This window comes from Salvelinus fontinalis, chromosome 24 (genome assembly GCF_029448725.1).
Source record: "Salvelinus fontinalis isolate EN_2023a chromosome 24, ASM2944872v1, whole genome shotgun sequence".
Taxonomy (NCBI): Eukaryota; Metazoa; Chordata; class Actinopteri; order Salmoniformes; family Salmonidae; genus Salvelinus; species Salvelinus fontinalis.
This window is the reverse complement of record NC_074688.1, coordinates 38299169-38324557: the sequence shown is the minus strand read 5'-3', so window position 1 is coordinate 38324557 and position 25389 is coordinate 38299169. Positions and strand designations below refer to the sequence as shown.

General features: G+C 50.5%; 1 protein-coding gene across 4 annotated transcripts in view; it reads left to right on the top strand.

Moving 5' to 3' along the window:
- The window catches only part of LOC129822405 (SH2B adapter protein 2-like), a 48357-nt gene that overhangs the window by 8128 nt on the left and 14840 nt on the right, over window positions 1–25389 (top strand). For 3 of the 4 annotated variants that reach the window (XR_008754485.1, XM_055880664.1, XM_055880666.1), the window contains exons 2-6: window positions 19497–20448; window positions 23370–23477; window positions 24253–24344; window positions 24604–24704; window positions 24867–25031. Coding sequence is in view for 3 of the 4 variants with exons in the window: in XM_055880664.1 (XP_055736639.1) it covers window positions 19528–20448; window positions 23370–23477; window positions 24253–24344; window positions 24604–24704; window positions 24867–25031 (1387 nt within the window). In the remaining variant the exon portion in view is untranslated. The remainder of the gene's footprint in view (window positions 1–19496; window positions 20449–23369; window positions 23478–24252; window positions 24345–24603; window positions 24705–24866; window positions 25032–25389) is intronic. The other variant, XM_055880665.1, reaches the window with a different exon arrangement.

The window sequence follows — 25389 nt, the reverse complement described above, 5'->3', positions numbered from 1 at the left end:
TCCGATTAATCGGTATCGGCTTTTTTTGGTCCTCCATTAATCTGAATCGGTGTTGACAAATCATAATCGGTCGACCTCTAGTATGGGGACCCTCTGTCTGTGTGGGTACATTGCTGTGGTGTGGGTGCATTGCTCTGGTATGGGATCCCTCTGTCTGTGTGGGTACATTGCAGTGATATGGGATCCCTCTGTCTATGTGGGTACATTGCAGTGATATGGGATCCCTCTGTCTGTGTGGGTACATTGCTGTGATATGGGATCCCTCTGTCTATGTGGGTACATTGCTCTGGTATGGGATCCCTCTGTCTGTGTGGGTACATTGCTCTGGTATGGGATCCCTCTGTCTGTGTGGGTACATTGCTGTGGTATGGGATCCCTCTGTCTGTGTGGGTACATTGCAGTGATATGGGATCCCTCTGTCTGTGTGGGTACATTGCTGTGATATGGGATCCCTCTGTCTATGTGGGTACATTGCTCTGGTATGGGATCCCTCTGTCTGTGTGGGTACATTGCTGTGGTATGGGATCCCTCTGTCTGTGTGGGTACATTGCTGTGATATGGGATCCCTCTGTCTGTGTGGGTACATTGCTGTGGTATGGGATCCCTCTGTCTGTGTGGGTACATTGCTGTGGTATGGGATCCCTCTGTCTGTGTGGGTACATTGCTGTGGTATGGGATCCCTCTGTCTGTGTGGGTACATTGCTCTGGTATGGGATCCCTCTGTCTGTGTGGGTACATTGCTGTGGTATGGGATCCCTCTGTCTATGTGGGTACATTGCTCTGGTATGGGATCCCTCTGTCTGTGTGGGTACATTGCTGTGGTATGGGATCCCTCTGTCTGTGTGGGTACATTGCTGTGGTATGGGATCCCTCTGTCTGTGTGGGTACATTGCTGTGGTATGGGATCCCTCTGTCTGTGTGGGTACATTGCTGTGGTATGGGATCCCTCTGTCTGTGTGGGTACATTGCTGTGGTATGGGATCCCTCTGTCTGTGTGGGTACATTGCTGTGGTATGGGATCCCTCTGTCTGTGTGGGTACATTGCTCTGGTATGGGATCCCTCTGTCTGTGTGGGTACATTGCTGTGGTATGGGATCCCTCTGTCTATGTGGGTACATTGCTCTGGTATGGGATCCCTCTGTCTGTGTGGGTACATTGCTGTGGTATGGGATCCCTCTGTCTGTGTGGGTACATTGCTGTGGTATGGGATCCCTCTGTCTGTGTGGGTACATTGCTGTGGTATGGGATCCCTCTGTCTGTGTGGGTACATTGCTGTGGTATGGGATCCCTCTGTCTGTGTGGGTACATTGCTGTGGTATGGGATCCCTCTGTCTATGTGGGTACATTGCTCAGGTATGGGATCCCTCTGTCTGTGTGGGTACATTGCTCTGGTATGGGATCCCTCTGTCTGTGTGGGTACATTGTGTCTGTCTGAGAAAAGGCTGAGGTTTATGAAGTGAATGAGCCCTTTAAGGTGTTGTGAATGGTACTGTGGTGTAGGGTTCCTATAGTCTCTTCCAGTGTGTTTGGTCATCAGGGAAGGCTAGAGGGTCTGGTCTGTGGAAAACTATTGTGTGTGTGTGTGTGTGTGTGTGTGTGTGTGTCAGGGGTGTCTGTTCTAGGTGGAGGGCTATGCTGGGGTAAGGGTCCCTAGCCCCAAGGTCCTGGAGTGGGCCTGCTTTCCCCTCTGTGTCCTCAGTGGTCTCTCCACCTACACACTTACTTACACACAGATTGTTTTAACAGCTGATCCATGGAGCAAAAACATGTCCCCTCTCCTCCGCTAACACCACCCTCTCCTCTGCTGACACCACCCTCTCCTCCGCTAACACCACCCTCTCCTCTGCTGACACCACCCTCTCCTCTGCTAACACCACCCTCTCCTCCGCTAACACCACCCTCTCCTCTGCTAACACCACCCTCTCCTCTGCTAACACCATCCTCCGCTGACACCACCCTCTCCTCTGCTGACACCACCCTCTCCTCTGCTAACACCACCCTCTGCTGACACCATCCTCTCCTCTGCTAACACCACCCTCTCCTCTGCTAACACCACCCTCTTCTCTGCTGACACCACCCTCTGCTAACACCACCCTCTCCTCTGCTAACACCATCCTCTCCTCTGCTAACACCACCCTCTCCTCTGCTAACACCACCCTCTGCTAACACCACCCTCTCCTCTGCTAACACCACCCTCTGCTAACACCACCCTCTGCTAACACCACCCTCTGCTAACACCACCCTCTCCTCTGCTAACACCATCCTCTGCTAACACCACCCTCTCCTCTGCTAACACCACCCTCTGCTAACACCACCCTCTGCTAACACCACCCTCTGCTAACACCACCCTCTGCTAACACCATCCTCTGCTGACACCATCCTCTCCTCTGCTGACACCACCCTCTCCTCTGCTGACACCACCCTCTCCTCTGCTAACACCACCCTCTGCTAACACCACCCTCTCCTCTGCTAACACCACCCTCTGCTAACACCACCCTCTGCTAACACCACCCTCTGCTAACACCACCCTCTCCTCTGCTAACACCATCCTCTGCTAACACCACCCTCTCCTCTGCTAACACCACCCTCTGCTAACACCACCCTCTGCTAACACCATCCTCTGCTGACACCATCCTCTCCTCTGCTGACACCACCCTCTCCTCTGCTAACACCATCCTCTCCTCTGCTAACACCACCCTCTCCTCTGCTAACACCACCCTCTGCTAACACCACCCTCTGCTAACACCACCCTCTGCTAACACCACCCTCTGCTAACACCACCCTCTGCTAACACCACCCTCTGCTAACACCACCCTCTGCTAACACCACCCTCTGCTGACACCATCCTCTCCTCTGCTAACACCACCCTCTCCTCTGCTGACACCACCCTCTGCTAACACCACCCTCTCCTCTGCTGACACCACCCTCTCCTCTGCTGACACCACCCTCTCCTCTGCTGACACCACCCTCTCCTCTGCTGACACCATCCTCTCCTCTGCTGACACCATCCTCTGCTAACACCACCCTCTCCTCTGCTAACACCATCCTCTCCTCTGCTGACACCATCCTCTGCTAACACCACCCTCTCCTCTGCTGACACCACCCTCTCCTCTGCTAACACCATCCTCTCCTCTGCTAACACCATCCTCTGCTAACACCACCCTCTCCTCTGCTAACACCATCCTCTCCTCTGCTAACACCACCCTCTCCTCTGCTAACAACACCCTCTGCTGACACCACCCTCTGCTGACACCACCCTCTCCTCTGCTGACACCACCCTCTCCTCTGCTGACACCACCCTCTCCTCTGCTGACACCACCCTCTCCTCTGCTAACACCACCCTCTGCTAACACCATCCTCTGCTGACACCATCCTCTCCTCTGCTAACACCATCCTCTGCTGACACCACCCTCTGCTAACACCACCCTCTGCTGACACCATCCTCTCCTCTGCTAACACCACCCTCTCCTCTGCTGACACCATCCTCTCCTCTGCTAACACCACCCTCTCCTCTGCTAACACCATCCTCTCCTCTGCTAACACCACCCTCTGCTGACACCATCCTCTGCTGACACCACCCTCTCCTCTGCTAACACCATCCTCTCCTCTGCTGACACCACCCTCTCCTCTGCTGACACCACCCTCTCCTCTGCTGACACCACCCTCTCCTCTGCTGACACCACCCTCTCCTCTGCTAACACCACCCTCTGCTAACACCATCCTCTGCTGACACCATCCTCTCCTCTGCTGACACCACCCTCTCCTCTGCTGACACCACCCTCTCCTCTGCTGACACCATCCTCTCCTCTGCTAATGTAACGGATGTGAAATGGCTAGCTAGTTAGCGGGTACGCGCTAGTAGCATTTTATTTTTTTTATTTTTTTATTTCACCTTTATTTAACCAGGTAGGCTAGTTGAGAACAAGTTCTCATTTGCAACTGCGACCTGGCCAAGATAAAGCATAGCAGTGTGAACAGACAACAACACAGAGTTACACATGGAGTAAACAATAGACAAGTCAATAACATGGTAGAGAAAAGAGAATCTATATACAATGTGTGCAAAAGGCATGAGGTAGGCAATAAATCGAATAATTACAATTTAGCAGATTAACACTGGAGTGATAAATCATCAGATGATCATGTGCAAGAAGAGATACTGGTGTGCAAAAGAGCAGAAAAGTAAATAAATAAAAGCAGTATGGGGGGTGAGGTAGGTAAATTGGGTGGGTAGTTTACAGATGGACTATGTACAGCTGCAGCGATCGGTTAGCTGCTCGGATAGCAGATTTTTAAAGTTGTTGAGGGAGATAAAAGTCTCCAACTTCAGAGATTTTTGCAATTTGTTCCAGTCGCAGGCAGCAGAGAACTGGGAGGAAAGGCGTCCAAATGAGGTTTTGGCTTTAGGGATGATCAGTGAGATACACCTGCTGGAGCGCGTGCTACGGGTGGGTGTAGCCATCGTGACCAGTGAACTGAGATAAGGCGGCACTTTACCTAGCATTGCCTTGTAGATGACCTGGAGCCAGTGGGTCTGACGACGAACATGTAGCGAGGGCCAGCCGACTAGGGCATACAGGTCGCAGTGGTGGGTCGTATAAGGTGCTTTAGTAACAAAACGGATGGCACTGTGATAAACTGCATCCAGTTTGCTGAGTAGAGTATTGGAAGCTATTTTGTAGATGACATCGCCGAAGTCGAGGATCGGTGGGATAGTCAGTTTTACTAGGGTAAGTTTGGCGGCGTGAGTGAAGGAGGCTTTGTTCCGGAATAGAAAGCCGACTCTAGATTTGATTTTGGATTGGAGATGTTTGATATGAGTCTGGAAGGAGAGTTTGCAGTCTAGCCACACACCTAGGTACTTATAGATGTCCACATATTCTAGGTCGGAACCGTCCAGGGTGGTGATGCTAGTCGGGCGTGCGGGTGCAGGCAGCGAGCGGTTGAAAAGCATGCATTTGGTTTTACTAGCGTTTAAGAGCAGTTGGAGGCCACGGAAGGAGTGTTGTATGGCATTGAAGCTCGTTTGGAGGTTAGATAGCACAGTGTCCAGGGAAGGGCCGGAAGTATACAGAATGGTGTCGTCTGCGTAGAGGTGGATCAGGGAATCGCCCGCAGCAAGAGCAACATCATTGATGTATACAGAGAAAAGAGTCGGCCCGAGAATTGAACCCTGTGGTACCCCCATAGAGACTGCCAGAGGACCGGACAACATGCCCTCCGATTTGACACACTGAACTCTGTCTGCAAAGTAGTTGGTGAACCAGGCAAGGCAGTCATTAGAAAAACCGAGGCTATTGAGTCTGCCGATAAGAATATGGTGATTGACAGAGTCGAAAGCCTTGGCCAGGTCGATGAAGACGGCTGCACAGTAATGTCTTTTATCGATGGCGGTTATGATATCGTTTAGTACCTTGAGCGTGGCTGAGGTGCACCCGTGACCGGCTCGGAAACCGGATTGCACAGCGGAGAAGGTACGGTGGGATTCGAGATGGTCAGTGATCTGTTTGTTGACTTGGCTTTCGAAGACCTTAGCTAGGCAGGGCAGGATGGATATAGGTCTGTAACAGTTTGGGTCCAGGGTGTCTCCCCCTTTGAAGCGGGGGATGACAGCGTCAGCTTTCCAATCCTTGGGGATCTCAGATGATACGAAGGAGAGGTTGAACAGGCTGGTAATAGGGGGTGCGACAATGGCGGCGGACAGTTTCAGAAATAGGGGGTCCAGATTGTCAAGCCCAGCTGATTTGTATGGGTCCAGGTTTTCCAGCTCTTTCAGAACATCTGCTATCTGGATATGGGTAAAGGAGAAGCTGGGGAGGCTTGGGCGAGTAGCAGCGGGGGGGCGGGGCTGTTGGCCAAGGTTGGAGTCGCCAGGTGGAAGGCATGGCCAGCCTTTGAGAAATGTTTGTTGAAGTTTTCGATTATCACGGACTTATCAGTGGTGACCGTGGTATCTAGCCTCAGTGCAGTGGGCAGCTGGGAGGAGGTGCTCTTGTTTTCCATGGACTTTACAGTATCCCAGAACTTTTTGGAGTTAGAGCTACAGGATGCAAATTTCTGCTTGAAAAAGCTGGCCTTTGCTTTCCTGACTGACTGCGTGTATTGGTTCCTGACTTCCCTGAACAGTTGCATATCACGGGGGCTCTTCGATGCTATTGCAGTTCGCCACAGGATGTTTTTGTGCTGGTCGAGGGCAGTCAGGTCTGGAGTGAACCAAGGGCTATATCTGTTCTTGGTTCTGCATTTTTTGAACGGAGCATGCTTGTCTAATATGGTGAGGAAGTAACTTTTAAAGAATGACCAGGCATCCTCAACTGACGGGATGAGGTCAATATCCTTCCAGGGTACCCGGGCCAGGTCGATTAGAAAGGCCTGCTCGCAGAAGTGTTTCAGGGAGCGTTTGACAGTGATGAGGGGTGGTCGTTTGACCGTGGACCCGTGGCGGATACAGACAATGAGGCAGTGATCGCTGAGATCTTGATTGAAGACAGCAGAGGTGTATTTGGAGGGCAAGTTGGTCAGGATAATGTCTATTAGGGTGCCCATGTTTACGGATTTAGGGTTGTACCTGGTGGGTTCCTTGATGATTTGTGTGAGATTGAGGGCATCAAGCTTAGATTGTAGGACTGCCGGGGTGTTAAGCATATCCCAGTTTAGGTCACCTAACAGAACAAACTCTGAAGCTAGATGGGGAGCGATCAATTCACAGATGGTGTCCAGGGCACAGCTGGGAGCTGAGGGGGGTCGGTAGCAGGCGGCAACAGTGAGAGACTTATTTCTGGAGAGATTAATTTTTAAAATTAGAAGTTCGAACTGTTTGGGCATAGACTTGGAAAGTATGACAGAACTTTGCAGGCTATCTCTGCAGTAGATTGCAACTCCCCCCCCCTTTGGCAGTTCTATCTTGACGGAAAGTGTTATAGTTGGGTATGGAAATCTCAGAGTTTTTGGTGGCCTTCCTAAGCCAGGATTCAGACACGGCAAGGACATCAGGGTTGGCAGAGTGTGCTAAAGCGGTGAGTAAGGCAAACTTAGGGAGGAGGCTTCTGATGTTGACATGCATGAGGCCAAGGCTTTTTCGATCACAGAAGTCAACAAATGAGGGTGACTGGGGACATGCAGGGCCTGGGTTTACCTCCACATCACCCGAGGAACAGAGTAGTAGTAGGATGAGGGTGCGGCTAAAGGCTATCAAAACTGGTCGCCTAGAGCGTTGGGGACAAGGAATAAAAGGAGCAGATTTATGGGCGTGGTAGAATAGCTTCTGGGCATAATGTGCAGACCAGGGTATGGTGGGGCACGGGTACAGCGGAGGCAAGCCCAGGCACTGGGTGATGATAAGAGAGGTTGTATCTCTGGACATGCTGGTCTCAATGGGTGAGGTCACCGCATGTGTGGGGGGTGGGACAAAGGAGGTATCAGAGGTACGGAGAGTGGAACTACGGGGTCCATTGCAAACCAAAACAATGATAACTAGCCTGAACAACAGTATGCAAGGCATATTGATATTTGAGAGAGACATACAATAAGGCATAAAGTGATTGCAGGTCATGATTGGGAGAGCTAGCTAAAACAGCAGGTGAGATAACAGCAGCTAGTCAGCTAACACAGCAACAGAAGGTAAAAATGGCGACGACTGGGCAGAGAGGGTCGGATTAACTACACACAGATCCTGAGTTAAGGCACAGAGCCGACAGATAAAACACAAATAAACAGAATGGAGTACCGTGAATTAATGGACAGTCAAGCAGGCATCAGCTATGTAGCCAAGTGATCATAGTGTCCAGGGGGCAGCCGTAGATGGAGTAGTGAGGCCTCCACTAAGCTAGCACGCGTTTAAAGTTAGTAGCCCGGGGGGGTGGTCTGCTCAGACGGAGGGGGTCTGCTCAGATGGAGGCCGGTTGAGGGCACCGGTTGAGGGCACGTCTGCAAACCAGACATGGTCGTGTCGACAGAGAATCCAAGCCGGATAGCGATGGCGAAAGAGAGGTTGTGAATTGTAGAATTGTGTTTGCTAACTGGTGCTAGCTTCCTGGCTGCGCTAGCTGCAAGATAAGCTAGCAGTTAGCAGACCGGGGCAGGCAAGTTAGCCTTTGGGGGACGTCGCGATGAGGGGGAAGTCTGTTTTTGCCTCTTCGTGCAGTGACGTCGATAGACCAGTCGTGGAATTAGTAGGGTTCCAGGTAGCTCTAGGTAGCTAACAGGCCTAGTAGGTTAGCAGAATGGGCCTTCAGCGGGCGTCATGCCTGAGGGGCCTGTTGGAGTCCCCGGGCAGATTATGTCGGTATTCCAGTCGTAGAGGATAGGCGGGGTTCCGTGCTCCGTACCGGCAGTAAATGGGTCCGGGTCTTGTAGCCCAGGAGTGGGCTTCAGTGGTAGCACAGGAGCCCTAGCCAATTAGCTTCAGGCTAATTGGTGCCTGCTCCAGTGCCTGCTCCGGGATGGAAACGCTAGCCAGGAGTGGTCACCCGGGATTGTGGTTAGCTAGTTGCGAAGATCCAGATGAAAATGTTCAGAGTTTGCGGTAGGAATCCGGGGATATGGAGAGAAATAGGTCCGTTATGCTCTGGTTTTAGTCACGTTGTTCGAACTAGCGAGAGCTTTCGGAGCTAAAGGTTAGCTGATGACCGCTAGCAATGGTTTGCTAACTGATAGCTGGTAGGCAGTTAGCTGGCTATCTTCAGTAGATGGATTCCAGATCAGAAGTAAATAGAAATACTTTAGAAAAAAGCAGATCCACGCCACATTGGGTGAGGCGGGTTGCAGGAGAGTATTTAGAAGTTGAGGTTTAAGAAAGTATTTTTAAAAGATATGCGAAGAAAAATATGTAAAAAGATATATACAAGGGACACGGGACACGACAGGACAAAGACGTCTACACTGCTACGCCGTCTTGGAAGAAATGTGTTACGTCAGTTGCTCTGAGACTTTAGTGTTGCCCCTTGCTCTGCAAGGGCCTCGGCCTTTGTGGAGCGATGGGTAACGACCGTGCTTCGTGGGCGACTGTTGTTGATGTGTGCAGAAGGTCCCTGGTTCGCGCCCGTGTCGGGGCGAGGGGACGACGTAAAGTTATACTGTTACATTGATGCTGTTGACCCGGATCACTGGTTGCTGCGGAAAAGGAAGAGGTTGAAAGGGGGGTGAGTGTAACGGATGTGAAATGGCTAGCTAGTTAGCGGGTACGCGCTAGTAGCATTTCAATCAGTTACGTCACTTGCTCTGAGACTTAAGTAGTGTTGCCCCTTGCTCTGCAAGGGCCGTGGACTTTGTGGAGCGATGGGTAACGATGCTTCGTGGGTGACTGTTGTTGATGTGTGCAGAGGGTCCCTGGTTCGCGCCCGTGTCGGGGCGAGGGGACGCTGTAAAGTTATACTGTTACACTAACACCATCCTCCCCAACACTTAGTGAGGACCCTCCATGTTCACTACATGTTTCTGTATCCACTAAGATCAGGCTCCAGATCAGTCTCAAACCCACTGTTCCACTTCCTCTACCAGCTTCTCTGGCTTGAGTTTCATGCGCTGTGTGTGTGTGTGTGTGTGTGTGTGTGTGTGTGTGTGTGTACACACAGTCTGTCCAGCATCCTCGAGAATGGCACCTATCCTCTTCTTAGCACTTCCTTGTTTGTGTTGCTGTTTTTCTGCTGATAGCTGGACCACCAGCGTTTTTAAAACAAATAGTTTAACTGGTATTGATTGTCTCCCGGCCACCACACAGTCATAGGGGAAGCTAGCTAATTATTAACACTTAGTGACCACCGGTTGGTCCAGCTTAATGACACATCTCACATGGCAACAATGAGGCAGCATTTGTCAACAAGCTAACAAGGCACCTTACATTGTTTTGGTTATTTTTAATTTTAAATGTAACATTTGATAGAACCAAGGGCGTAGGCAAGGTTTGGCCTGGGTGGACACAGGCCCTCCCACTGAGGAGCCGGGCCCACCCAATCAGATTGAGCAAAATAAAAATGTTATGCTATAACTGGTGAATTAATATGCACCGTGTATCCTAATGCAAACCTGATCTTTGATTGGCTTCCGTGTCTGTGATTAACACTAGAAGATCCTGGCCTCGTTGGACCTCCCGTCGGGCATTTTGAAAGTCAACATTATAATAAATATATTTAATGTATACTATTGGAAGAATCATCATTTGGATAGTATCACTGCTCTGGCTAGTCTCACTGCTCTGGATAGTATCACTGCTCTGGATAGTATCACTGCTCTGGCTGGTCTCACTGCTCTGGCTAGTCTCACTGCTCTGGATAGTATCACTGCTCTGGATAGTATCACTGCTCTGGATAGTATCACTGCTCTGGATAGTCTCACTGCTCTGGATAGTCTCACTGCTCTGGATAGTATCACTGCTCTGGATAGTATCACTGCTCTGGCTGGTATCACTGCTCTGGCTGGTATCACTGCTCTGGATAGTATCACTGCTCTGGCTAGTCTCACTGCTCTGGCTAGTCTCACTGCTCTGCCTAGTATCACTGCTCTGGATAGTATCACTGCTCTGGATAGTCTCACTGCTCTGGATGGTATCACTGCTCTGGCTGGTCTCACTGCTCTGGCTGGTATCACTGCTCTGGCTGGTCTCACTGCTCTGGCTAGTATCACTGCTCTGGCTGGTATCACTGCTCTGGCTGGTATCACTGCTCTGGCTGGTCTCACTGCTCTGGCTGGTATCACTGCTCTGGATAGTATCACTGCTCTGGCTAGTCTCACTGCTCTGGATAGTCTCACTGCTCTGGCTAGTCTCACTGCTCTGGCTAGTCTCACTGCTCTGGATAGTATCACTGCTCTGGATAGTCTCACTGCTCTGGATGGTATCACTGCTCTGGCTGGTCTCACTGCTCTGGCTGGTATCACTGCTCTGGCTGGTCTCACTGCTCTGGCTAGTATCACTGCTCTGGCTGGTATCACTGCTCTGGCTGGTATCACTGCTCTGGCTGGTCTCACTGCTCTGGATGGTATCACTGCTCTGGATAGTATCACTGCTCTGGATAGTATCACTGCTCTGGCTGGTATCACTGCTCTGGCTAGTCTCACTGCTCTGGCTGGTATCACTGCTCTGGATAGTATCACTGCTCTGGCTGGTCTCACTGCTCTGGATAGTATCACTCCTCTGGCTGGTATCACTCCTCTGGATAGTATCACTGCTCTGGATAGTATCACTGCTCTGGATAGTCTCACTGCTCTGGCTGGTATCACTGCTCTGGCTGGTCTCACTGCTCTGGATAGTATCACTCCTCTGGATAGTATCACTCCTCTGGCTGGTATCACTGCTCTGGATAGTATCACTGCTCTGGCTGGTCTCACTGCTCTGGCTGGTATCACTGCTCTGGCTGGTATCACTGCTCTGGCTGGTGTCACTGCTCTGGCTAGTATCACTGCTCTGGATAGTATCACTGCCCTGGATAGTATCACTGCTCTGGCTGGTGTCACTGCTCTGGCTGGTGTCACTGCTCTGGCTGGTATCACTGCTCTGGCTGGTCTCACTGCTCTTTTTAATGAGCTCTACGTATCGGCCTTTGTCAGAGCTTTTGACGAAGGCCGTCAGTCCGATACGTAGAGCTCATTAAAAAGAGCAGCGATGCCAGCGAGAGCAGTGATACCAGCCAGAGCAGTGATACCAGCCAGAGCAGTGATACCAGCCAGAGCAGTGAGACCTGATTTCTTTTTATTTTCCCATGATTTCAAGCAAAGAGGCACTGAGTTTGAAGGTAGGCCTTGAAATACATCCACAGGTAAACCTCCAATTGAGTCAAATTATGTCAGTTATCCTATCAGAAGCTTCTAAAGCCATGACATAATTTAGTAAGGCAGTCATAAGGCAGTCAACTTAGTGTATGTAAACTTCTGACCCACTATAATTGTGATACAGTGAAATAATCTGTCTTTAAACAATTGTTTGAAAAATGACTTGTCATGCACAAAGTAGGTGTCCTAACCGACTTGCCCAAACTATAGTTTGTTAACAAGACATTTGTGGAGTGGTTGAAAACCTAGGTTTAATGACTCCACCCTAGGTGTATGTAAACTTCTGACTACAGCTGTATATTTACGCCCGTATGTCTTTGTTGGAAACCTCAATCATCCTGAACCCTCATCAGAGTTTCTCTGGTTGTTAGAATGGATGTTTCGGCGGTTGTCTGTATTCTCGTCCTAGGTTTACATCATTTCTAGCTGCAGACTAGTAATTTGTGTCTAAGATTTGCTCTTATTCTGTAGTGAATCGATAGTCTCAGAGTTGAACCATTTCCAGCCGTGTAGCCAATGCTCCACGTGGAATAGTCTTCTCCTGTGGTAGAGTTGTAGTTTCAACCACTTCGCACACAAGCATCACGTTTTGGTCTCAGAAATTCAACCATTTGCAACCTTAGTTTACACCGGGGTTTGCTTGGTCTTAACCATTCGCAACCATAGCTCATGCTGGGGTTGGCTCAGTCTGATGTGATTTTCTTCAGGACTGGGTTTTATGGATTTTAGTGGAAAAGGGCGGGTCTATGACGCTGACGTAATGTCTATGCTCATGTGGGTGTGGCCACTGACTAGTTAATCTTTATATGAAAATCCATACTCTCATTCAGAAGGTTAACATCACATTACATCTTTTCACAAATAGTGAAGGGGGGGGGGGGGGGGGGGGGGGGGGGGGGCATGATCTACACCCAGAAAGGGCCGCGTCATGACACCTAGGACCTGAGCCCTAGGACCATGCCTCAGGACTACCCTGTCTTCTTAACGGCTTATAACACATTCTGTTTGTGATACTAAGATTCTAACAACGATAGTGTGTTACACTTATTTAGAAAAGACAAGGACGGGGGGCCATAACTTTAAAAAATGCAGAGTAATAAAAAAACAAAGAAAGGCTAAATGAGTTTTGAGTCAATAGTTTTGAGCTCTCCTAGTGTTAAAAGGTTGTGGCCGTCTAGCCTACTATCTCCTGGTCGCTGAGCCTGGCCTACTATCTCCTGGTCGCTGAGTCTAGCCTACTATCACCTGGTTGCTGAGCCTGGCCTACTATCTCCTGGCTGCTGAGCCTGGCCTACTATCTCCTGGTCGCTGAGTCTAGCCTACTATCTCCTGGTTGCTGAGTCTGGCCTACTATCTCCTTGTCGCTGAGCCTGGCCTACTATCTCCTTGTCGCTGAGCCTGGCCTACTATCTCCTTGTCGCTGAGCCTGGCCTACTATCTCCTGGTCGCTGAGCCTGGCCTACTATCTCCTGGTTGCTGAGCCTGGCCTACTATCTCCTGGTTGCTGAGCCTGGCCTACTATCTCCTGGTTGCTGAGCCTGGCCTACTATCTCCTGGTCGCTGAGCCTGGCCTACTATCTCCTGGTCGCTGAGCCTGGCCTACTATCTCCTGGTCGCTGAGCCTGGCCTACTATCTCCTGGTCGATGAGCCTGGCCTACTATCTCCTGGTTGCTGAGCCTGGCCTACTATCTCCTGGTTGCTGAGCCTGGCCTACTATCTCCTTGTCGCTGAACCTGGCCTACTATCTCCTGGTTGCTGAACCTGGCCTACTATCTCCTGGTTGCTGAGCCTGGCCTACTATCTCCTGGTAGCTGAGCCTGGCCTACTATCTCCTTGTCGCTGAGCCTGGCCTACTATCTCCTTGTCGCTGAGCCTGGCCTACTATCTCCTGGTTGCTGAGCCTGGCCTACTATCTCCTGGTTGCTGAGCCTGGCCTACTATCTCCTGGTTGCTGAGCCTGGCCTACTATCTCCTGGTCGCTGAGCCTGGCCTACTATCTCCTGGTTGCTGAGCCTGGCCTACTATCTCCTGGTTGCTGAGCCTGGCCTACTATCTCCTGGTTGCTGAGCCTGGCCTACTATCTCCTGGTCGCTGAGCCTGGCCTACTATCTCCTGGTCGCTGAGCCTGGCCTACTATCTCCTGGTCGCTGAGCCTGGCCTACTATCTCCTGGTCGCTGAGCCTGGCCTACTATCTCCTGGTTGCTGAGCCTGGCCTACTATCTCCTGGTTGCTGAGCCTGGCCTACTATCTCCTTGTCGCTGAGCCTGGCCTACTATCTCCTGGTAGCTGAGCCTGGCCTACTATCTCCTTGTCGCTGAGCCTGGCCTACTATCTCCTTGTCGCTGAGCCTGGCCTACTATCTCCTGGTTGCTGAGCCTGGCCTACTATCTCCTTGTCGCTGAGCCTGGCCTACTATCTCCTGGTCGCTGAGCCTGGCCTACTATCTCCTGGTCGCTGAGCCTGGCCTACTATCTCCTGGTCGCTGAGCCTGGCCTACTATCTCCTGGTCGCTGAGCCTGGCCTACTATCTCCTGGTCGCTGAGCCTGGCCTACTATCTCCTGGTTGCTGAGCCTGGCCTACTATCTCCTGGTCGCTGAGCCAGTGAGAGGTTACACAGTGTATATGTTGAAGAGTGTGGTGCTTAATCTGCATCCCTGTCTCACCTCACGGCCCTGTGGAAAAATATGTGTGTGTTTTTTGCCCCAAAATGTTTTCAATTTTGTGAAATGGATTTTATAATGTCGTATGTTTTTCCCCCAACACCACTTTCCATCGATTTGCATAGCAGACCCTCATGCCAAATTGAGTCAAGCTTTTAAAAAATCTGTCGTACGGTAATTTGGTAAAAAGACAATTTGACATTTGCTCAATACATTGTTTTCACTGAGGAAATGTACGAGTCTGCTGTTAATGATAATGCAGAGGATTTCCCCAAGGTTGCTGTTGACCATCCCACGGTAGTTTTTGGGGTCAAATTTGTCTCCACTTTTGTGGATTGGGGTAACCAGTCCTTGGTTCCAAATATTGGAATATACCAGAGCTAAGGATGATGTTAAAGAGTTTAAGTATAGCCAATTGGAATTTGTGGTCTGTATATTTTATAATTTCATTGAGGATACCATCAACACCATAGGCTTTTTTGGGTTGGAGGGTTTGTATTTTGTCCTGTAGTTCAGTCAAGGTAATTGGAGAATCCAGTGGGTTCTGGTAGTCTTTTAATAGTTGATTCTAAGATTTATATTTGATCATGTATATATTTTTGCTGTTTGTTCTTTGTTAAAGGGCCAAAAAAGATTGGAGAAGTGGTTTACCCATACATCTCCATTTTGGATAAATAACTCTGTGTTTGTTTAGTGTTGTCCAATTTTCCCAGAAGTGCTTCAAGACTATGGGAAGACTGGAGACATTGATGCAATGCTGATCATTCCTGCTGTATATCCTCTGGTACAGGATCCAGAGTTGAGAGAGACGAGGGATTTCACTTAACATGAATCTGTCTTCTGATTTTCTCCTCCTTCCTCCCCCTCCTCATTCCCATCCCTCTCCTCCTCATTCCCATCCCTCTCCTCCTCATTCCCATCCCCCTCCTCCTCATTCCCATCCCCCTCCTCCTCATTCCCATCCCCCTCCTCCTCATTCCCATCCCCCTCCTCCTCATTCCCATCCCTCCCTAATATCCTTTCCTCCCTCCTATCCTCTTCTCCTTTCCTCCCTCCTATCCTCTTCTCCTTTCCTCCCTCCTATCCTCTTCTCCTTTCCTCCCTCCTATCCTCTTATCTTATCCTTCCCTCCACAAATGGAAGATGTAGTTTTATCTCGGTGCATCACAAACAAGTCTTTTAATGTTGAAAGAAGGTGGTAGATGGATGCTCCCTCCCTCAGCTGTATGTACTGGGGTTTTTTTCTCCCTCGGCTGTATGTACTGGGGTTTTTCTCCCTCGGCTGTATGTACTGGGGTTTTTCTCCCTCGGCTGTATGTACTGGGGTTTTTCTCCCTCGGCTGTATGTACTGGGGTTTTTCTCCCTCGGCTGTATGTACCGGGGGGGTTTTTCTCCCTCGGCTGTATGTACCGGGGGGGTTTTTCTCCCTCGGCTGTATGTACCGGGGGGGTTTTTCTCCCTCGGCTGTATGTACCGGGGGGGTTTTTCTCCCTCGGCTGTATGTACCGGGGGGGTTTTTCTCCCTCGGCTGTATGTACCGGGGGGGTTTTTCTCCCTCGGCTGTATGTACCGGGGGGGTTTTTCTCCCTCGGCTGTATGTACCGGGGGGGTTTTTCTCCCTCGGCTGTATGTACCGGGGGGGTTTTCTCCCTCGGCTGTATGTACCGGGGGGGTTTTTCTCCCTCGGCTGTATGTACCGGGGGGGTTTTTCTCCCTCGGCTGTATGTACCGGGGGGGGTTTTTCTCCCTCGGCTGTATGTACCGGGGGGGGTTTTTCTCCCTCGGCTGTATGTACCGGGGGGGGTTTTTCTCCCTCGGCTGTATGTACCGGGGGGGTTTTTCTCCCTCGGCTGTATGTACCGGGGGGGTTTTTCTCCCTCGGCTGTATGTACCGGGGGGGTTTTTCTCCCTCGGCTGTATGTACCGGGGGGGTTTTTCTCCCTCGGCTGTATGTACCGGGGGGGTTTTTCTCCCTCGGCTGTATGTACCGGGGGGGTTTTTCTCCCTCGGCTGTATGTACCGGGGGGGTTTTTCTCCCTCGGCTGTATGTACCGGGGGGGGGTTTTCTCCCTCGGCTGTATGTACCGGGGGGGGTTTTCTCCCTCGGCTGTATGTACCGGGGGGGGTTTTCTCCCTCGGCTGTATGTACCGGGGGGGGTTTTCTCCCTCGGCTGTATGTACCGGGGGGGGTTTTCTCCCTCGGCTGTATGTACCGGGGGGGGTTTTCTCCCTCGGCTGTATGTACCGGGGGGGGTTTTCTCCCTCGGCTGTATGTACTGGGGTTTTTCTCCCTCGGCTGTATGTACTGTTTTTTTTTTTTTCCCCCTCAGCTGTATGTACCGGGGGGGGTTTCTCCCTCAGCTGTATGTACCGGGGGGGGGGTTTCTCCCTCAGCTGTATGTACCGGGGGGGGGTTTCTCCCTCAGCTCTATGTACTGGGGTTTTTCTCCCTCAGCTCTATGTACTGGGGTTTTTCTCCCTCAGCTCTATGTACTGGGGTTTTTCTCCCTCAGCTCTATGTACCGGGGGGGGTTTCTCCCTCAGCTGTATGTACCGGGGGGGGTTTCTCCCTCAGCTGTATGTACCGGGGGGGTTTTCTCCCTCAGCTGTATGTACTGGGGGGGGGGGGGGGGTTTCTCCCTCAGCTGTATGTACCGGGGGGGTTTCTCCCTCAGCTGTATGTACTGGGGGGGGGGGGGGTTTCTCCCTCAGCTGTATGTACTGGGGGGGGGGGGGGGTTTCTCCCTCAGCTGTATGTACTTGGAGTTTGTCTCCTTATCCTTCCCTGGGCTCAGTCTAGGTCCTTCATGTGATCTGATTTTAATCCAGCTCAGTTGGTTCTTTGCTGCAGGGCTTCAGAATGGAGAGAACGGGGGGGAGAGTGCGAGCTAGCAATGGGGAGGAGGAGAGCGTGTAGGAGGGGGGAGAAATGAGAGGGAGAGAGCGAGAGCGTTTGTGTGTGATCTGATGTGGTTTGGCACAGCCTGGGCCTGGCGAGGCAGGGTGTGACGGGATAGGGTTGAGTCATACACCCAGTGAGGCAGCGAGAGATGGGGGGGGGGGGGGTGAGAGGGATGAGAGAGATGGAGGGTGAGAGGGTGCGAGATGGGGGGGGGGGGGTGAGAGGGATGAGAGTGAGAATGGGGGGATGAGATATCAAATTTATTTATATAGCCCTTCGTACATCAGCTGATATCTCAAAGTGCTGCACAGAAACCCAGCCTAAAACCCCAAACAGCAAGCAATGCAGGTGTAGAAGCACGGTGGCTAGGAAAAACTCCCTAGAAAGGCCAGAACCTAGGAAGAAACCTAGAGAGGAACCAGGCTATGAGGGGTGGCCAGTCGTCTTCTGGCTGTGCCGGGTGGAGATGTCCAAATGGTCATAAATGACCAGCATGGTCAAATATTAATAATCACAGTAGTTGTTGAGGGTGCAGCAAGTCAGCACCTCAGGAGTAAATGTCAGTTGGCTTTTCATAGCCGATCATTAAGAGTATCTCTACCGCTCCTGCGGTCTCTAGAGAGTTGAAAACAGCAGGTCTGGGACAGGTAGCACGTCCGGTAAACAGGTCAGGGTTCCATAGCCGCAGGCAGAACAGTTGAGAGGAATGAGATATGAGAGGGATGAGAGAGATGGAGGGATGAGAGAGATGGGGGGTGAGAGGGATGAGAGCGAGAGAGATGGGGAGTATGAGATATGAGAGGGATGGAGGGATGAGATAGGGGGGGTGAGAGGGATGAGAGCGAGAGAGATGGGGGGTATGAGATATGAAAGGGATGATGGGGGATAGGAGGGATGAGAGCGAGAGATATGAGAGAGATGGAAGGATGAGATATGAGAGAGATGGAAGGATGAGATATGAGAGAGATGGAGGGATGAGATATGAGAGGGATGGAGGGATGAGAGAGATGGAGGGATGAGATATGAAAGGGATGAGTATCTCCAGTAGGAGAGGAGGAACCAGGCGGTTACTGTCACATTGATTTACAGGGATAACAACTCATGCTGCCTACAGACAAAGGGAAAATAACTCATGCTGCCTACAGACAAAGGGAAAAGAGGAAGGTAGAACTCACCGGAACAGGTTCGAGTTTACACATTGAAATGATAGACTTATAGCTGACAAACAGTTAATATATTAAGTTTCTCTTGAAATGGATTATATTTAATTATATTGTATCTGCGCTTTAGTCATGCTATCTGTAGAATTCCCATCCAAACACGGGTACAAAACAAGGATACAGATTTTTATTTTTATTAGATGAACACAGCCGGATAAAAACGATTAAAAGGAAATGATTTCCTGCAGATTCCTTCTGGCTCTAGTCATGTCCATGTCAATAATGTCTTAACAACATATGTCAGCTGGTATATGAGCGATGTGTGTCGGTGTAGCAGGGCTGTGTGGAGAGATCGTTCTTCCACAGAGAGAGAAGGACTGGGGCTGCTTCCTGTCGCCTCTATTTAGGGAAATGACAAACACGCTCACGATCTCCCGGCCTCAGCAGTCTGTTTCATTCTCACGTCTTCTGTTTTTCACACGGCAGGGACTGTTGGAGCTGTCATTTGTAAATGCTAGGGTCCACACATTCTCTCACTGTAATGTCTCTTTCCCTGCTATTGGTGACAGACACACGATATGTTGGCACGGCTTGGTGATGAAAGGACACTCTCACACCTCTCTCTCTCTCTCTCTCTCCCTCTTCCTTTCCTTCTGTCATCTCTCTCTCTCTCTCTCTCTCCCTCTTCCTTTCCTTCTGTCATCTCTCTCACACCTCTCTATCTCTTCCTTTCCTTCTGTCATCTCTCTCTCTCTCTCTCTCTCTCCCTCTTCCTTTCCTTCTGTCATCTCTCTCACACCTCTCTATCTCTTCCTTTCCTTCTGTCATCTCTCACACCTCTCTATCTCTTCCTTTCCTTCTGTCATCTCTCTCACACCTCTCTCCCTCTTCCTTTCCTTCTGTCATCTCTCACACCTCTCTCTCTCTCTCCCTCTTTCCTTCTGTCATCTCTCACACCTCTCTCTCTCTCTCTCTCCCTCTTCCTTTCCTTCTGTCATCTCTCTCAGCCTCTCCCAGGTGGGTTGGCATGGCCCAGTGATGAACAGTGCGGCAGTGCCCGGCAGCCCGGAGTTCTCCTCATGCCCACTGCCCGACTGGCGAGAGTTCTGCGAGCTCCATGCCCGTGCCTCCGCCGCCGACTTTGCCCACAAGTTCCACCGCTTCTTGTCAGAGAACCCGTGCTACGACTCCCCGGGCGCCGACAGCAGCTTCTCGCAGCACTTCGCCAGACACTTCCTGGAGTGTTTCTCTGCTGCTGTCACACAGGCCAGGGACCACCAGGCCTCGCTCTTACCAGGAGACGACGACTCCAACGCTCCCCCCAAATACAGCATTGTTCCCTTCCTGGGCATCCAGGGCTGCCTTCTGCCCTACGGACACAACGACCTCTACCAGCGGCGCAAGGAAGCCGGTGCCTCCAGCGAGTCCCTGGACAGTATGGACAGTGGAGGTTTAGGACTAGAAGGGATAGGCAGTTCCTCCTCCATGGCTATGGCCACCTCCCGCATCCCCCAGCCCGCCCACAAGCCCTCTGCTCTGGGCCAGTCACGCAGCTCAGAGGACGTGTCAGTGGAACACCCCAAGGCCCGCTTCAAGAAGGGATTCTCTCTGAGGAACATGAGTCTGTGTGTGGTGGACGGGGTGAAGGAGATCTGGCACCGCCGCTCCTCCCCTGAACCAGACCCTGTCGGAGGGTCCGGAGGGGTCAGACGGGTCAACGGAGGAGGGGAGCCAGGGGGGGAGAGATGGTCCCAGAGACTGCGTCTTCCCAGGGGGTCTCAGGGGCACAAGGCTGAGCTGCTGGAGATCCAGAGAGAGGGGGCTCTGCGTTACATGGTAGCTGATGATACTAACTGTATAGGGGTGCCTCAGTGGCAGAAGTGTAGGTTGCTGCTGAGGAAGACCAGGAGGGACGAAGGGGGTGACAAGTTCCTGTTGGAGTTCTATGTGCCACCCAAGGTAGAGTTCCATAATGGATGTGGACACACAAACACACACGAAAACACACACTGTCATATTTGTCTGTGGGCTTCACAGATCACTGGTTCTGCCCTTAAGGAGAGGAAATAAGACTGAAGCTGTTTACATCTCTGCTCTCCCTTGATACCAGGGGGCCCAAGGATAGGTGGGGTTGTGGGAGGGAGGGAAGGGAGGGGGTAGAGCTGGAGGGAGTGAGAGGGAGGGCGGGCAAGCGGGAGAGCTGGAGGGAGTGAGAGGGAGGGCGGGCAAGCGGGAGAGCTGGAGGGAGGGAGAAGAGGATAGAGCTGGAGGGAGGAGGGGGATGAAAGGAAGAGGATAAAGGGAGGGAAAGAAGGGGGTAAAGCTGGAGGGGGATGGAGGGATTTCTGAAGGACCTCAAATCAGGCAGCTTGGTAAGCAGCGAACTCAGGGGAAACGCACTCAGGAACACACGGCTTGCCGGGGAGAGATACAGTATGAGGATTTTATTTATTTAACCTTTATTTAAACAGGGAGTCACATTGAGATTAAAATCTGTTTTATAAGAGAGCCCTGTACACATGACAATAAAAAAACGGAATATTAAAACAACGTGTGTAAAACAATCAAATTCAGCACAATAAAAACAATATAAAATAAACATTTTAAAACAATCACATTCAACTACATAGGGGTCCTCAATCAATAATGTAAACTTCCTGAGTGGCACCAGCACATCAAACTGCAGTGAACTCTCCAGAATGTTCCACAAATTTGGGGAATAAAAACAAAATTCAGATTTTTCCCAAATCTGTGGAGACTGGAGGGATCTCTACTGTTATCCATTCCTGTGAACGGGTTGGGGTCATTTATGATTTTTACTTTAATGAATAATGTTATTATATAGAGGGAGTTTCTGTAAGATTTATTTATTTACAAAGCAGAGAATGCAGCTTTCTTCTTACAGAGGTCCGTCCCACATTTAGTAGAAATGAAGCTAATTCTATCGATTTAGAAACACTAAATCGGGGATGAACAACTTTTGATTTGGGGTGTGTGGGGGGGGGGGCACAAAACATCTGAAGTTATCATCGCCACCACACTATATAAAGAGACACTGACGGACGGACGGGGGGGGGGTACGATGACATGTCCTGATGGGCTGTGTCACATCGACAACGTTCTCCGTTCCTCTAGAAGGTGCCGTGCAAATCCTGAAAACTGATTCAGTCGCTGAGGTGGAGAGAACCCCACGTGTTGTGATTCAGGTCCACTGGTCACCAAGACACTGGGTTCCCTAAAGACGTACAAGTCCACGGCTCAACAGTGATCTGCTTCACTACGGTTGTCTTATCAGGGCCCGTATCCACAAAGCCTCTTAGAGTAGGATCAGGACAGAGGTCTGGATGGTGGATCAGAACAGAGAACAGAGAACAGAGGTCTGGATGGTGGATCAGGACAGAGAACATACTAATAATATTGTATGGACAGATCCTAGATCAGCACCAGATCAGCACTGAGACACAAAAAAATTATTTAACCTTTTAATTTAACTAGGCGAGTCAGTAAAGAACAAATTCTTATTTACAATGACGGCCTACCCCAGGCCAAACCCGGACGAAGCCGGGCCAATTGTGCACCGCCCTATGGGACTCCCAATCACGGCCGGATGTGATACTTTGTGGCTATATGGGTCCAGGTTCTCACAAGACTTAGTATCTGAGGCATGAAGTCTCACTTGCCCGGCCCCGGTCTGGTCCGGATGCTCTGCCTCTGCTTCAGGCCCCATCAGCTCACCGTTAATCTCCCAGCAGACAGACAGACAGACAGATGGACAGACAGACTATGGAAGAACACACAATACTCTTGTCACACAGTACACTTCAGGCAGCCTGATAACAAGACGAAGGAGGCATAGCCAGAAAAGACAGAGGACCAGTACCAAAATGCTTCCTTCTCTCCTTAACTCCTTGGAAGATTTGACTTCCTATAGAACTAGTCTCCTTCGTGGTGCTTTAATCAATCCAGTCATGTCAGATGAAAGTAGTCAAACTGTTTTTCAGGCACAGTTTTTGAATGGAGTCACGATATTGTTGACTGTTGCCAATGATGTGATGTGATCTCAGTGGGGCAAGAGGAACAGGAAATATCCCTTTAGATACAGGAAGTGCCCTTTTTATATTCTTCCCCCAGAGATGAGCTGAGTGGAGGACTCAGGACAGCTAGTCAGTCATACAGGGAGATGAGCTGAGTGGAGGACTCAGGACAGCCAGTCAGTCATACAGGGAGATGAGCTGAGTGGAGGACTCAGGACAGCTAGTCAGTCATACAGGGAGATGAGCTGAGTGGAGGACTCAGGACAGCTAGTCAGTCATACAGGGAGATGAGCTGAGTGGAGGACTCAGGACAGCTAGTCAGTCATACAGGGAGATGAGCTGAGTGGAGGACTCAGGACAGCCAGTCAGTCATACAGGGAGATGAGCTGAGTGGAGGACTCAGGACAGCTAGTCAGTCATACAGGGAGATGAGCTGAGTGGAGGACTCAGGACAGCTAGTCAGTCATACAGGGAGATGAGCTGAGTGGAGGACTCAGGACAGCTAGTCAGTCATACAGGGAGATGAGGACTCAGGACAGCTAGTCAGTCATACAGGGGGATGAGCTGAGTGGAGGACAGACTGGTTGATCTGTCAGATCAACTGACAAGCATCTACTACAATACCTACAGCCGCTCAGATACACACACACACACACACACACACACACACACACACACACACACACACACACACACACACACACACACACACACACACACACACACACACACACACACACACACACACACACACACACACACAGAGCACATTTAAATTTAAATCTAAAAGGAATGTGATCCGTGTGTGTTGTGTGTGCGATCCGTGTGTGTGTGTGTGTCCAACAGTCGTCAAAGCCCAAGGTGAGCATCCCTCTGTCTGCCATCGTAGAGGTGAGGACCACTATGCCCCTGGAGATGCCTGACAAAGACAATACCTTCGTCCTGAAGGTAAGGGTAAGAAATCATAACACCACCCTGTCTTCTCTCTGTTCTCTCTCACACTACCCTGTCTTCTCCCTGTTCGGTTTTATCTCTCGCAAAACCACCCTGTCTTCTCCCTGTTCGGTTTTATCTCTCGCAACACCACCCTGTCTTCTCCCTGTTCGGTTTTATCTCTCTCACATTACCCTGTCTTCTCCCTGTTCGGTTTTATCTCTCTCACATTACCCTGTCTTCTCCCTGTTCGGTTTTATCTCTCTCACATTACCCTGTCTTCTCCCTGTTCGGTTTTATCTCTCTCACATTACCCTGTCTTCTCCCTGTTCGGTTTTATCTCTCTCACATTACCCTGTCTTCTCCCTGTTCGGTTATCTCTCTCACACTATCCTGTCTTCTCCCTGTTCGGTTTTATCTCTCTCACACCACCCTGTCTTCTCCCTGTTCGGTTTTATCTCTCGCAACACCACCCTGTCTTCTCCCTGTTCGGTTTTATCTCTCTCACACCACCCTGTCTTCTCCCTGTTCGGTTTTATCTCTTGCAACACCACCCTGTCTTCTCCCTGTTCGGTTTTATCTCTCGCAACACCACCCTGTCTTCTCCCTGTTATCTCTTACACTACCCTGTCTTCTCCCTGTTCGGTTCTCTCTCGCAACACCACCTTATTGACACGACTACCTGACAAACCAAACTAACAGCGTACTTCTCTTTCTTGCAGTGTGTTCAGAAGTCTCTCTGTCTCCCCTCTGGACTCCCACAGTAACTGTTCTGTGGTCTGTTTTCTCTCCACAGGTGGAAAATGGAGGTGAATATATCCTGGAGACCATCGACTCGCTGCAGAAAACCTCCTGGGTTGCTGACATCCAGGACTGCATGGACCCTGGGTAAATGGAGGGATAAATATTTACTGTTCACTGAGGGAGGGAACAGCACACAGTCATTAATCACCCAGTAAGAGTTTTTGACAGATCCCTCTCTCATGCTCGGGAGTTTTTCTGGTACAGTGAGTTTGTCTGTTCAGTCCAGGCATGTATTTAGACAGCCATAAACAGAGATACATGTTGTGTGTGTCCCTGTACATTTACCTGTATGTGTGTGTGCTGTGTGTCCCCCTGTACATTTACCTGTGTGTGTGTGACACAGGGACAGTGGAGATGACATTGAGCTGGCGTCATGTCCCCACGGCCAGGCATCTAAAGAGTTCTCCATGGTGTCCTCCTGCAGCTGTGAGCTTCTGTCAGAGGGTGAGTCACACACGGACGCACGGACACACACACACACACACGCACGTAACCTAACCTCACACATTGCCTTTTGAGGGAAATGAATGTGCTCTCAACTTGGCTGCTGTGTACGGTTGTCGTGTATCTACAGTATCTTTATAATGTTGTGTTTTTTGTGTCCAGGTGTTCATCGTACCCCTGAGAGATCCTGTGGATCAGCAACAACAGAACTGTATAGCGCCCCCTCTGTCCGCTGCAGAGAACTACCCTTCACCCAGCACCCTTCCCATGTCCCCCTGGAGCGCTTCCTCCAGCCCCCAGAGGCCCAGGGGAAAAGCCCCACAGCAGGTAAGGGGAGTAGGAATGGTGGGATCAGTTCCCGCTGGTCACACCTACGTAAACTGTCTCTTTGGATAAAATCAGGGGGTGAAGGGAAGACGGCAGCACAGACAGAAGGGGAAACCCAGACATGTCACAAGGGGCTATAAAGCTGAAGCATCTGTTTTTAGAATGTTTCCTCACCACCAAATATGGTAGTGAGAGGAAGTCCAGTCGCGGGTAGTGGGAGAGAGGATGGAACTAGGTGAAACTGGGCTGACATTCTGCACATTTTCTCATCGATCTAACATCTGATCTCAATAAATGTTTCTGCTTTTTTTTTTTTAGGAATACAGTGCACGATAGACTTGACGCTTTGCAAGGTCGA